Source organism: Kryptolebias marmoratus, linkage group LG11, assembly GCF_001649575.2.
Source record: "Kryptolebias marmoratus isolate JLee-2015 linkage group LG11, ASM164957v2, whole genome shotgun sequence".
In the NCBI taxonomy this organism is placed as follows: Eukaryota; Metazoa; Chordata; class Actinopteri; order Cyprinodontiformes; family Rivulidae; genus Kryptolebias; species Kryptolebias marmoratus.
The window spans coordinates 4,220,192-4,232,345 of record NC_051440.1 but is presented as its reverse complement, the minus strand read 5'-3'; the positions used below and the strand labels follow the sequence as shown (position 1 = coordinate 4,232,345).

General features: G+C 39.2%; 1 protein-coding gene across 1 annotated transcript in view; it reads right to left on the bottom strand.

Annotated features, from left to right (window-relative positions):
• Window positions 1–12,154, bottom strand: part of LOC108244213 (copine-8) — a 148,406-nt gene that overhangs the window by 113,068 nt on the left and 23,184 nt on the right. Inside the window, exon 2 of the mRNA XM_017430195.3 lies at window positions 10,389–10,429. Coding sequence (XP_017285684.2) covers window positions 10,389–10,429 — 41 coding nt within the window. The remainder of the gene's footprint in view (window positions 1–10,388; window positions 10,430–12,154) is intronic.

Below are 12,154 nucleotides of genomic sequence, written 5' to 3'. Positions count from 1 at the left end.
GGTTAGACTGATTGAAGAGTGTTTAACAGTAAGGAAGCAACACTTAAAGGTCAGCAGTGTGGGCTCTTTATACGGACCTTTGTGAGCCAAAACACTCCTAAATTAAATTTGAATCGAACTTTACCTCACAGCACCGTGATATTTCAGAGAGGAGGGGGAGTGTAGGGTGGTATTTGAAAAGGACCAGTGAGTGTTTGAAGCAGCCCTGGAGTGTTTCCTGAGGACGGCCACGAGTGAGAACAGAGCCAAGCAATCGGCTGGCACTAACGTGACATTTCATTTACATTCCAGCAGCCTTTACTGTACACACACACACAGACGCTTGTAGATTTATTACTTGGCAACATGTTTACACGATGAAGTCTGGGAATACAAATTGACAGAATTCATCCATGTCTTTTCGGTTTTTTTACAATGAACAATATGACTTTTATTAAACTTTATTTGTTGTTCTTTTTAGATTTGATGTGTTGTTTCTCTCTGGAGTAAGCTCCTGATCTTAGTGGGATTACCTGGTCACACAAACACAGTTAAAGTAATAAAAATAGTTGTAGCTGTGACATACAGCCAAAACTAACAAAATATACGTTTGGACTAAATTAAAGCCTAGGCAGATAAATGCAATACTTCAACTAAAATAAAAACATTACTGTTGGTGATGGTACAAAATATACAACAAGAGATTTTTATTCACTCAAAAAAGAAAAAAAAGCTAAGATGAAAGTTTTTTATTAAGTTTATAGTAGTTCTGTTGAGAAAAAACAAACTCAAGACACAATTTCAAGAATAAAATTGAAATGATTTGAATAAAGTGTTTTTTTTTAAAAGGGGAATTAAAAACCAAACCAGTATTTACAGAAAGCCTAACATCAGCCTTGTGTCGTATGTACATGAACTATAGTACTTTATACTTCAGAACAGGTTTTAATGATGAGATCATTCCTTTGTCTTTTGGCACATAAACAGAAGTGTTAGCATAAATAGTGTCTGAAGCTAGATATACCTCTTTAAGATCTGCAGTATGAGTTTTATCAGAGAAGGATGTTTTTAGAATAATTTACGGTCAACGGTACCTTAATATGTTTGAGACTTTTATTATGAAAGAATAAAGTTGATGCTGTAGTAATTCTAATTTCTTGTGTACATATGACGGATATGTGGATGTAGTGAATCAAAAAAAAAGACAAAACAAAACAACTGGACTTCAAATAAAAGGTTTGCTTGTTTTTATTTCTTGCAGACATTTTTTGGAATCTAACTACACCCAAATGTTGTTGTTGTTGTTTCAGCTGCTCCCTTCCTCAGGGGTCATCACAGAAAGCAAACTTGAACAATCAATTTGCCAATTGTTGTACGACAGATGCTTTTCCTGCCACAACCTGGGCTTGATCCTGCAACCTCAGGATTGCAAGACTATGGCACTTGACCATCGAACTACCGCATCCCCCTACAGCAGCAGATGTTTAGCAAATTTAATCCTTCAATTATAAAACTTTCCAGCTCGGTCAGTGGATGGCAGAAATTACTTTTGATATTTGTAACTTTTATACTTAAATTTTATTTTATTAGTTGTGTCTAAATTGTATTTTTTTTTTATTTTAGTTCATTTTGGCTTCCTATATTTGTTTTGCTGTTTTTATGGTTTAGCTACTGTTTTGCTATTCTTAGCTTTCAGCTACTGTTGTTGTCAGATTAAGTCAGTGGACTGAGTGGATTTTTAGATTTAGAGAGTTAAGGCTGGAAATCTGTCAGCTCTTCATAACTGTTTTTTAAAGTCAAGTTTTCCAATGTACTGTCTGTCCATCCGTCCATCTGTCCATCCATTCGTCCATCCCGCTCCAGAAATTCAAACCTGTTTGAGGTCGGGTCGGGTCTGTTCCCCTCACACTCTTGCAGATTTTGCGCCTTTACTCCTCACACACGAACAGATTTTTGTGCCAACTAGCCATGCCGACTGTCTCCAACTATTGCATACTGGTGCATAAAACCTGGCAAAAAAAAAACATGTAATGTGTCCTTAGAATTTCAAGGCAGATGTAAAGTTGACTCTGTTTCTTCTAACAGGTCAGCACCGAGCTTCAGGTTTGAAAAAGTTTTTCTTTTAAATTTGTTAATGTTGGAAATACGACAAGAAATCCTCATTATTTTTAAACCCAGTGTCACATTCATGGCTAAAAGTATTCATTAGACCAGTTTGTTTTTATCTTAAATGACCATCAAACATGTTGACATGATCCACCCTGATTTAAAACATTATATCGTGAAGTTTACATGAATATGTAGAGATCAACTCTTTCTTTGGTGCTTGGTTTCTAATATGAATACTGGGGTTTCTCACCTTGACCGTAGCATCCTTATATACTGGAAATCCTAAAACCCATTACACAAGGAGAGGAGAAAATCTTGTTTTGAACAAAAATAATTACTAACTTTGAGCCACCTCTGCCTGGCCTTGTCCTGGTTGGTTTAAACAAAAATAAAACCAAAAAAAAGAAGGAATGAGACTCAGCTTAAGTTAAGTGCAAGGTAACCACTAAGAAGCTGGGGCACATCTGGTTCCAACACAAAAAATGTTATACAAAACAAACTATTACATGAAATTCTGATTATGGAGACTACACCTTCTGAGGCAACACGCATCATCATCATCATCATCATCATCATTACCTGCTACACTAATTAATTGTGAATTTATGCGTGAGTTAATATGAGCTGCCACCGACTGATGAAACGACACGAGGGAATTAATCATGGATTTATTCACCGTTAAGTCTGTGACTGAAAATTATAGTTTCAAAATCAGATCTGATTAATTCAATTTTTTCCCTCAAATAAATGTTAGCATTTAGGCCAGAGCTGATAATGAGCCCACACACACACACTCACACACACTACTATCACTAACATAAGTTCAAGGGTTTTTTTTCAACTCACAGGGTTAAAAATAAAAATCACTGTGGTCTTAGACGCTAATATTAAGAAGAAATAAGCTGGTGTCCCTGCTGTCTGGTGTGACTGCAGAAGTGTTCACAGATGTCGAAAGAGTTTAAATAAACTGAAGCTATGAATGGCCCAGAAAGGAGTCAGCCAAAACATTAAAACCACTAACAGGCAAAGATGAAATCTAATGCTGAAGTTGCTGTGTTAGAAGAATGGAGAGGTGAATCCAAACAACACTGAAAGAAGCCAAACTTTGAAAACTGGATCTGATTATCTTTAAAATGATGGGTATGATGGTGTGAGTTTGCCCAAGATCAGGGTTGTCCAATCCTGCTCCTCGAGGGCCACCATCCTTTATGTTTTCCTTGTTTCTCTGCTCCAACACACCTGATTTAGTGGTTAAATGACCTCTTCATGTTCTGCAGAAGCCTGTTAATCACCCATTGATTCAAATCAGGCGTGTTGGAGCAGAGAAACAAGTAAAACATGCAGGATAGTGGCCTTCGAGGACCAGGATTGGCCACCCCTACCCAAGATGCAGCATGGTGTTTAACACTGTTTAATGTTGAAAAATCCATATATAGGCTACACAGGTGCAGCTGCTGAAGATCTTAATGCAGGCCAATAGAAAGGTTTCAGAACACACTTGCCTTTCAACAGACCAGTCAGCATCCACACTGACCCCAGTCCACTTCAGTAAAGAAGTCTATGTTAGGACAAAGAAAACGACCAAAGTCCAGTTCATAAAGTGTAAACACTGGACGGTCTGGCCAGTGTAACTGTAGAAAATTATTAATAAATAATAAAGCATTCATTAGAGTCTAATAAACATTTATAGTAATTAGGCTATTTTGTTAGGCAATTAATTGTGACTTTCTTGTGCTAAAAGCAAACACCTTAACTTACTTTTTTTTATCAAAGGTAGGCCTTTTTAAAGAATCATTACCACAATAAGTTGCCATATTTTTGTAAAACGCCTAATTTCAGTGGCTTGTTATACAATAGTTTATATATCATATAAACTGAGTGCACTTTCTGTTTTTTCCCCTCAGTAGCTTGCTTCAAATGTGTTAAAGTTTTTATTTAACAAAAAAATCAGTGTGGCTGGAAGTTCAGATTTATAAAAAGCTAACAAACTTCTTGAATGATACATTTTTCTCCTTGTATCATTTTGATACAGATGCTTCATTCACATATTTGCGTAAAATTGGACAGAAACCGACCTCTCTGTATCGTAGTTAAGAATTTTTTTAAATTGATTTCCGCGTTAGTTTTGGTCAAGGAGCCGCTGAAGGGGAACTAAAGAGCCACATGTGGCCCCAGAGCCGCTGATTGCAGACCCCTATCCTAGGCAAATGCCAGTTCTAAAAACCACACTGATGATTAATAATAGTTTTGAAAAACCAGTTAAAATCTGCCTACCTTCATTTCAAAGTGTAAATTAAATCATAAACATCAATAAGGCTGCCAAGGTGGCAACAAAGTGAGTCAAGGTGGATGCGTTGTGGGCGGAGGTGGTCAATAAAATAATGTGAACGGTCAAGAATGCAGTTTTGAATCCTGCGCACACAAAAATAGGCTGTGGTTTTCCAAAACTGCTGTGCAAAACACATGCTCACAGCTTTCTTGGTTAAAATTCAGTAGGACTGTAATGGAAAATCTGCAAATTTTCTCACAATTTTGAGTCACCAGCTAGTCTTCCAACAGTCATGGAGCTGCGAGATACAAGCTTTACCAAAGCCACATCAAAAAAAAGTCACGAGCAGATCTAACCATTTATTCTTTTTCTTTACTGATCCTGTGTCCGTCTTCGGTCTCCAGTCCATCACCTTAGGTTGGACCATTACTTATACTTTTGAAAGTAAAATGAATGTGAGAACGGTGTCAGGTGGGGTGGAAAGTGAGGCGAACCCAATGCGCAGACTCAAGTTGTGAGCTTAAAAAAAACTGATTTATTTTAAATGAAAAGAAAACTAAAAACAAAAGCTGACGTGGCAGCAAAAACAAGACTAAATACAATGGACCAGTGAGTAAGTGGAGGAGATGACCAGGTTTTAAAGACAGAGGGTAATTAGGGGAAGTTGGCACAGGTGAGTGAATACTACTTTGGTTCAGGTGAAGATTGGCGTGGCAGGTAAACAAGTGAAAAGAACACAGAGGGCACAGGGAGCAAAAAACCAACCAACAAAACTAAACACAGGAACAACCAAAATCAGAACAATAAACCCAAAACAAAAGAAACTCAAAGAACCACCTAGAGAAGAACCCAAATCCTGACAAAGGGTGTCCTCTTTTATTGAAACATTAAAGTTTTAACTGGTTTTATTCAAATGCAGTTCCAAATGTTTTTAAACAAAATTCACACTAAATGAGGAACAAAGATTAAAAAAGGGTCAATTCAGTGAGTGGGCTAATTTTAAATGTTAATTTCTATCAACTAGTCCCTATAATGTGACATTAAAAGTGTTTCAGTCAACCTGTGATTTTAATCAGGCTTTCAAACATTTCATAAGATTATTGCGAAAATGAACACAAACCGAGACTAAATAATGTGCTCTGCACTCGTTTTTATGATTAAACAGCAGGAAATCTTTTATAGTTTGTAGGTATTTTTAAAAAGACAAATTAAGACTAGTTTGTTGAGACAATCTTTAGAGAGATCCTCTTCTGTTGTTGCAATAAGTATTTGGCTCTGCTGAGACATTTCAAAGTCAAGCATAACTAAAACTTGGAGAGAGACCAAAAAAAGAGACTCCCACTGTTATGTGAATTTATTTTTGGATTGGTTAAAAGGCGCTGCATTGACTTGTGGGACCTCTGGAGCAGTTCAGGTTCACAGCATCAGTTGCTATGGTGACAGACCCAGGTAAGAAGTGAAGCAGCTTCATGGTCCTGAAGAAAATCGGACCTGAACCTGAAGTTACCTCGCTAAGCCTCTAATCCTGCTTCACACGGGGCTACAGGAGAATGGAGAGGTGGAACAGCCTTACTGGAAACGGTCCAGGAGGTAAACCTGTCCACATGTTTTACGCTTACTGCAGCGGCGCGTGATGACGCACGTTGCCTCAGAAAGTGTTGACTCCAGAATCGAAACATTTTGTCCCAGGACCAACTCAAATGGATTTTTTTTATAGGCTTTAGTGGTGCTTTTTAGGTTTTCAATGTGTTTGTTGTTTTTTGAAAGCAAAGAAGACAAGGGCAGATGGGAGCTTCTGATTTTGTGGGGGTTTTTTTATTTTGGAGACAAATTGACATCACAAGAACAGCGTCTCATGAAGTGTAACACTCCTAAATGTAAAACAAGGGAAGGAACTGTGGGAAACATTTACAAAAGACCACTCTAAATTCAAGAGCTGTTGCTTGGAGGTTTTTGTGGACCGATGCTTAATGTAATGCTAAATCAATTGTAATAAACATGCAACGGCACGTAGTGAGACATTGCACCTTAATGTCATGACAAATGTACTGAACCAATAAATTAACACATCGACTGCAACATTTCACACTGGAACAACATAGATAAAACACATTTTGTTCTGAGCTCACGTTAAATGGTAAATGGTATAAATGGTCTAACAGACATTTGTTTTCATCAAATAGAAAGCAGGGCCCTGATTCCCCACAAAGACCGGGTGGCTTTAGCCATCTTTTCCCCAACATGCCTCTGCAGGACGTGCTGAGGGGAAAGAAGCCCGGTGCATGTACTGTAAGCTCCATCTTTAAAGCTGAGTTTAAAACATTTATAGCTAACGTTTTGCTGCTTGTTACCAGAAGACTCCTGCTGAGCTTTTGTGGAGAGCGTGCCACAACTCGTCTGAGCCGCTCTGGCAGAACGAAGGGGAGGGAGCCTGCACATCATAAGGCAGGGGTTTGTGTTGTAGCTGATCCGAGTCTACGCTGCATTAGAGATGGTGTGCAGTGAACTGTGGCTCAACTGGTTGAATGAAGTCATGCTTTAATGTTGCTCTGAAGCACTGGATGAGACATGGACTTTGAATTACTGTGCGGGGCAAAAAGTGATCCGACAGTCATCTGTGACATCTGGAAATGGCAATGAATTCTCGCCAGCGTTCGTGCTGCACTCCTAATCATCAGGCGAATGATGAATGCAGAAGGCTGACGATCGCCCAGCTAACACCGAGCCACAACCTATGTGAGGAGCATCCTTTGACAGTGTTTCTGTTCGCTCCATGCCTTTTTGCCAGTGGCCAGAATAACCACACAGATACATGTACACAAACACGCCAGAAAGTAAAGCACTGTATTGCTGTTCAGCTTTATAAGCTAATATGAATAAGGTCTGTGAGGTTGCCGGTGGCCGTGGCTGTGTGTTGCAGCTGTGTGTGAGTGTCTGTGTGTGTGTGTGTGTGTGTGTGTATGCGTGGCTCTGCCGAGGCGGCCTAATGCTGTGTGACTGGGGCCAGTGCTGTCAGCAGAGCAGAGACATGGACGCAGCACAAGTGCCTCCTTGCATAAATGTTCGAGCGGGCAGGGATGCTCATCCTAATTTCCCACCATCTGACATTTAAAGGTCCAACCTGCGATTCTGGGAGCTCGTCGGTTATGGGTTCACCAGCAACTAACCAAGGCTAACAACACCACCGGGGGGGGGAAGCTGTGCAGTTCCCAGGGGACAAACGTGCAAAGAGTTTAGTTGAAATAAGCACAGTTCAAAAGTAACACTGTGACTTCATCCTGTCAAAAGAGAAAGGATTTCCCTCAACCACGATTGTTTTTTTTTAGGACTTACTCAATAAACTATCTAAAAAAGCCAGAGCAGAAATGACAGATGTGAGCAACAAGGAACTGTTTTAAATCCTCAAGCTTGTCTGTGCAGCTGCGAATAGATGAGTGACTGAATCAGTCCTCAGCACTGAGCAATCCAGTGCATTTGAGTTGTAACGATGAAGTCAACGGGCAAATCTTTGAACAAATGTTGAGATATTCACTCTCATCAATCATGAACCTGTCATTGCCTGGTGTCTTTTATTGTTGTGATCTGGGAGGTGATGATCGGGACATGTCTGACTGCTCCATGTGACAACAATGATAGCTTTTTCATGTCTTTAAAAATGATGCCTGAATAAAAGAGAGGACCAGTCTTCTTTTTGTGCTTGTAGTACATCCATCCATTTTCTATACCTGTTTGATTCTAGGTAGGGTCACAAGGACAGGGTTAGGGCTGTATGATATTAGAAAAACTTGTTATGTATGATATTTTTGCTTAGTATTGAGATAAAAAAAAAACTCAAATGTGACAAACCCACATTTCACCAATCCTGTCCTCACTGCATTGGCTCCCTGTGCACCACAGATTGGATTTTTATATTCTCTTGTTGACTTTTAAATGTCGAAATGGTCTTGCCCTCTCTTGTATCGTTCTGATTTGCTTCCACCTTTTGTTCCTTAATGGACCCTGAGATAATCTGATCAGTTGCTTTTGGTCGTCCTGAGGCTCAGAGGAGATCAGGCTTTTTCAGTCATGGCTCCCAAACTCTGGAACAAAGCTGCCTTTTAATATTAGACAGGCTTCTTCAGTTCTTGTTTTAAAATCTCTTTTGAAAACACATTTGTTCTTGCTGTTATTTAACAGCTGCTATTTAACTGCTAATTGTGTAAGTTGATTCATTCCCTTAATGATACAATGTTCACTGTTGTATTTCATTTCTCTGGTATGTTTTTTTAAAATCTTTTTAATTTGTTACTATTGTTTTACCATGCCGGGCTGTGGTAGCTCGGCAGTCTTATAATGCTGAGGCTCCAGGTTCGATCCCAGGTTGCGGCAGAAAGGGCATCTGGCCATCTGGACCATCACAGGGACACGTAGAGACAAACAACCATTCACACTTAAACTCACACCTAGGGCTAATTTAGAGTCACCAAATAACCAGTGGGAGAAAATTGGAGTACCCAGGAAAGCCACGCATACACAGGAAGAACATTCAAACTCCACACAAAAAGGCACAAGTAAGTTCAAACAGGACCTTCTGGCTGTGTGGCTTCTGGCCTTCTGTGTGTGTGGATGTTTGTGATTCAATCACAGAACTCATGTAAGAGCCAGGTCTGCATGGGGTCCTAAGCCAGTATCTCACTGTGCTGCAACTTTGGTCGACAAATTGTAAAAGGCATTTGCAATGGAGCTTCCTAAATGTCTCAAAACCTTTTCAAGGGTTCTTAATGTCCTTGCAGTCACAGGGCCTCACTCTTAGGCTGCTGGAACTTCAAAAAAATCTGCATGACAAATCTAGTCTCAAATTAGTTACAGAGCTGTCTGAGGTGTTTGTGAATCACCGAAACTAAGTTGAAATAGGTTTCAAAGTGCAAAAATTGTGAGGTAAACCTTTGAAACCAAACTGTGACCAATTGGAGACAAAAAAAGAGAATAAACTTCAATCAAATTGAGACATACGGCAGTTTGTAACTAAACTATGACAGAAAAATTTGAATGTAATTTTTACTAATGCCATGCAAATGTTGCAATGTATTGGCAGGTACGTTTAGTTTGGGCACAAATCAAAGCCAATACCAGTTGAAGCATGTTACAGTTATACAAGGAAGCATTCAGTACTCAGTTGAAGGAGTCCATTACCACACACCAAACTGACTGAAAAACACTTGACTCAAATTTTTCTTAAATCAACCTTCGTATTGATTTCAGGAAATGGCAAGTCGGCAACAGGGCTTGATGGTGGAATGAACTGATGACAGACAGTCTATTCGACCAGCCAACTTTAAAGTTGGGGGAGGGGGGGGTGAGGTTGGGATTGGCAAGGGGTCTGTTTATACGTAGCATTACACGCCACACTTCGTTTGGTTCCGCAGTGCTGGCTTCATTACTGAAAGCTCATATCTCTTATTAGCTAAGTCTGGACAAAACAGTTTAACTTTTTTGACGTGGTAGACATTTTATATCCTCAATTATGGTCTTTAATCTCACAAAATATGTGACGTTTATAAGTTGGTAACACACAGACATTCTCTAAAGTGAGATCTGAATTTGCATGTTTTATTATAAAAGCTTTACTCCAAAGAATCTTACTGCTGGAATGCATACTAGAGCCTTAAAAACCTCTGGACCATCTTCTAAATTGAACCCCTGCTGTTATGAAAGTGAAAGTGAAGTGTGTTTGTTTGTGTGTGTGTGTGGCTGGTCTGTGTGTGAAGATGATCTGGTTCCCCTCACTCACATTGGGAGCAGAGAACAGTGACGAATATGACCCCTGACATATGCAAATGTCTACTGATTCACACAGGCATGGCAGACTATGTGTGTTAGTGTGTGGGTGTGTGTGTGTGTGCCTGCTGAATTAAATGTCTATTGTGTACCTGTGTGTGTTAAACTACATGAGTGTGTGTGTGTGTGTGTGTGTACGTTTGAGGGCTGCTGGGAGCTCTTGTGGGAATCTGTACGTGTGTGTCTGTTTGAGACAGAAAAGAGACGAGCTTACTTGGATCGGACTTGGAGAACGTGTCTCTATCCAGCAGGTTTCTGAGAAACAAGAGAACAAAGAAACACATGAGCAGAAAAATTAATTACACAGCTCTGCTTCCACAACAAAAAAGTTTAACTGGAAAGTTATTACATCATTAAAAACTCCCCTAATTAGCTTCCTTGCTGACCCTGACAACTTGTTTACCCATAATCCTCTTCTGACTTCATTAACAAAAGCCATTTCTTTCAATCATCCAGGCAGCAACATTAAGCAGACTCCAACATGAAGCTTAAAGTGGAGCTTATGTATATTTCATTCATACAGCGACAACACCACAACTTAGGACCTATTTTTCACTTTTTTGCACCCTCCCAGTGCCAGAAGCAACAGCAGAGGCTGCCATCAAATTTTCATGGCACTCCAGTTTTTTTTCCTCTTGGCATCAGGATGGATAAATGCACCAATGGGTCCCATTGCATCAAACAGATGCTCAACAATACCGAGATACTCCATGGTTGAGCAGCCTGGAAGGAATTTAATGTGTATGTAAAAATGATAAGGCCCATAGACCTGACAGGAAGGAAACCGTGGAGGAGCTCGGGCTCATGAAAGGGTGACCTGTCTGGTTATATAACGAGGAGTGGGCGTTTACCAGCCTCTGAGGCAGAATAATTAAAGAACGCTTGATTGCCAACCTTGAACTTTATATTGAACGAACATTTGGGACAAGGTCCAAATTATTCAATCTCATTACAATCATCAATCAATCAATTTATAGCAGATGTACAGTAGACATCTTTATTAATAAAAAAAAAAAGCTTTTTTTTTTTCGAAAAAACATTAAAAAAACATGGTGAAGAATTTTTAAATAGTTCATCTAGTAAAAATGAATTTCAACTAGTTGACTAAAATCTGGCTGTTTATATTTCCAATCAAATTCATTAATTCAAGACTCCAGAGAGCAAGAAGAGTCAACAAACCAACTGCTGACATCATAAACCCTGAATTTTACTCACTGCTCAAATGTTGAAGCCTCAGGATTAGGTAGACGGGATTAAATATCAGATTATAGGATAAAGTAAACCTGTTACTTTCTCACTGAGGTTTTAATTCTTAAAAAATGTGGCAAATTCAAGGTTTCTGAACACAAATGATGAACAGGTTGTTCCTTCCATGGTACAGTTTGTCTGTATGGTGATCCACTATATATGAGAAATAATGGTTTCGTTATTCTGACAAAAAGTCCTCCTGTACTTCTTTTTTTAATGTTTAAGGTTAAATTAGTCCTTTAGGTTAAATGAGTCTCTCCTCAAGTTAGATAACATGCATGATCAGTTTTTTTTTTTCTTGGCTCAAAATGAGTTAACTACAAACTACGAAATAAGTCTGTTTGTTGACGACATTTAATTAGGAATTTAGATGGAGTATTTGGACATTTGGATGGAAAAATGATTTAATTCCTTAAAGTTTGTGTCAAAGGTCTAACCCAAAATGACTATGTGGCTTGACAATCAGCAGGAAATTTCCCAGCTATATTTATTTGAGCTACATTCAAAACAAAACAACAAAAGACATAGTTTTCTGTTCTACGCTAACATATTTTAAATAATTTAAGGCTGTGTCACAGTGACTCCTTCACATTCAGTCTACATGTGTTTTGTGGACTTGGAGAAGGCGTTCGACCGTGTCCCTCGGGGAATCTTGTGGGGGGTGCTCCGGGAGTATGGGGTACCAGGCCCTTTGATACGGGCTGTTAGGTCCCTTTATGACTGGTGTCAGAG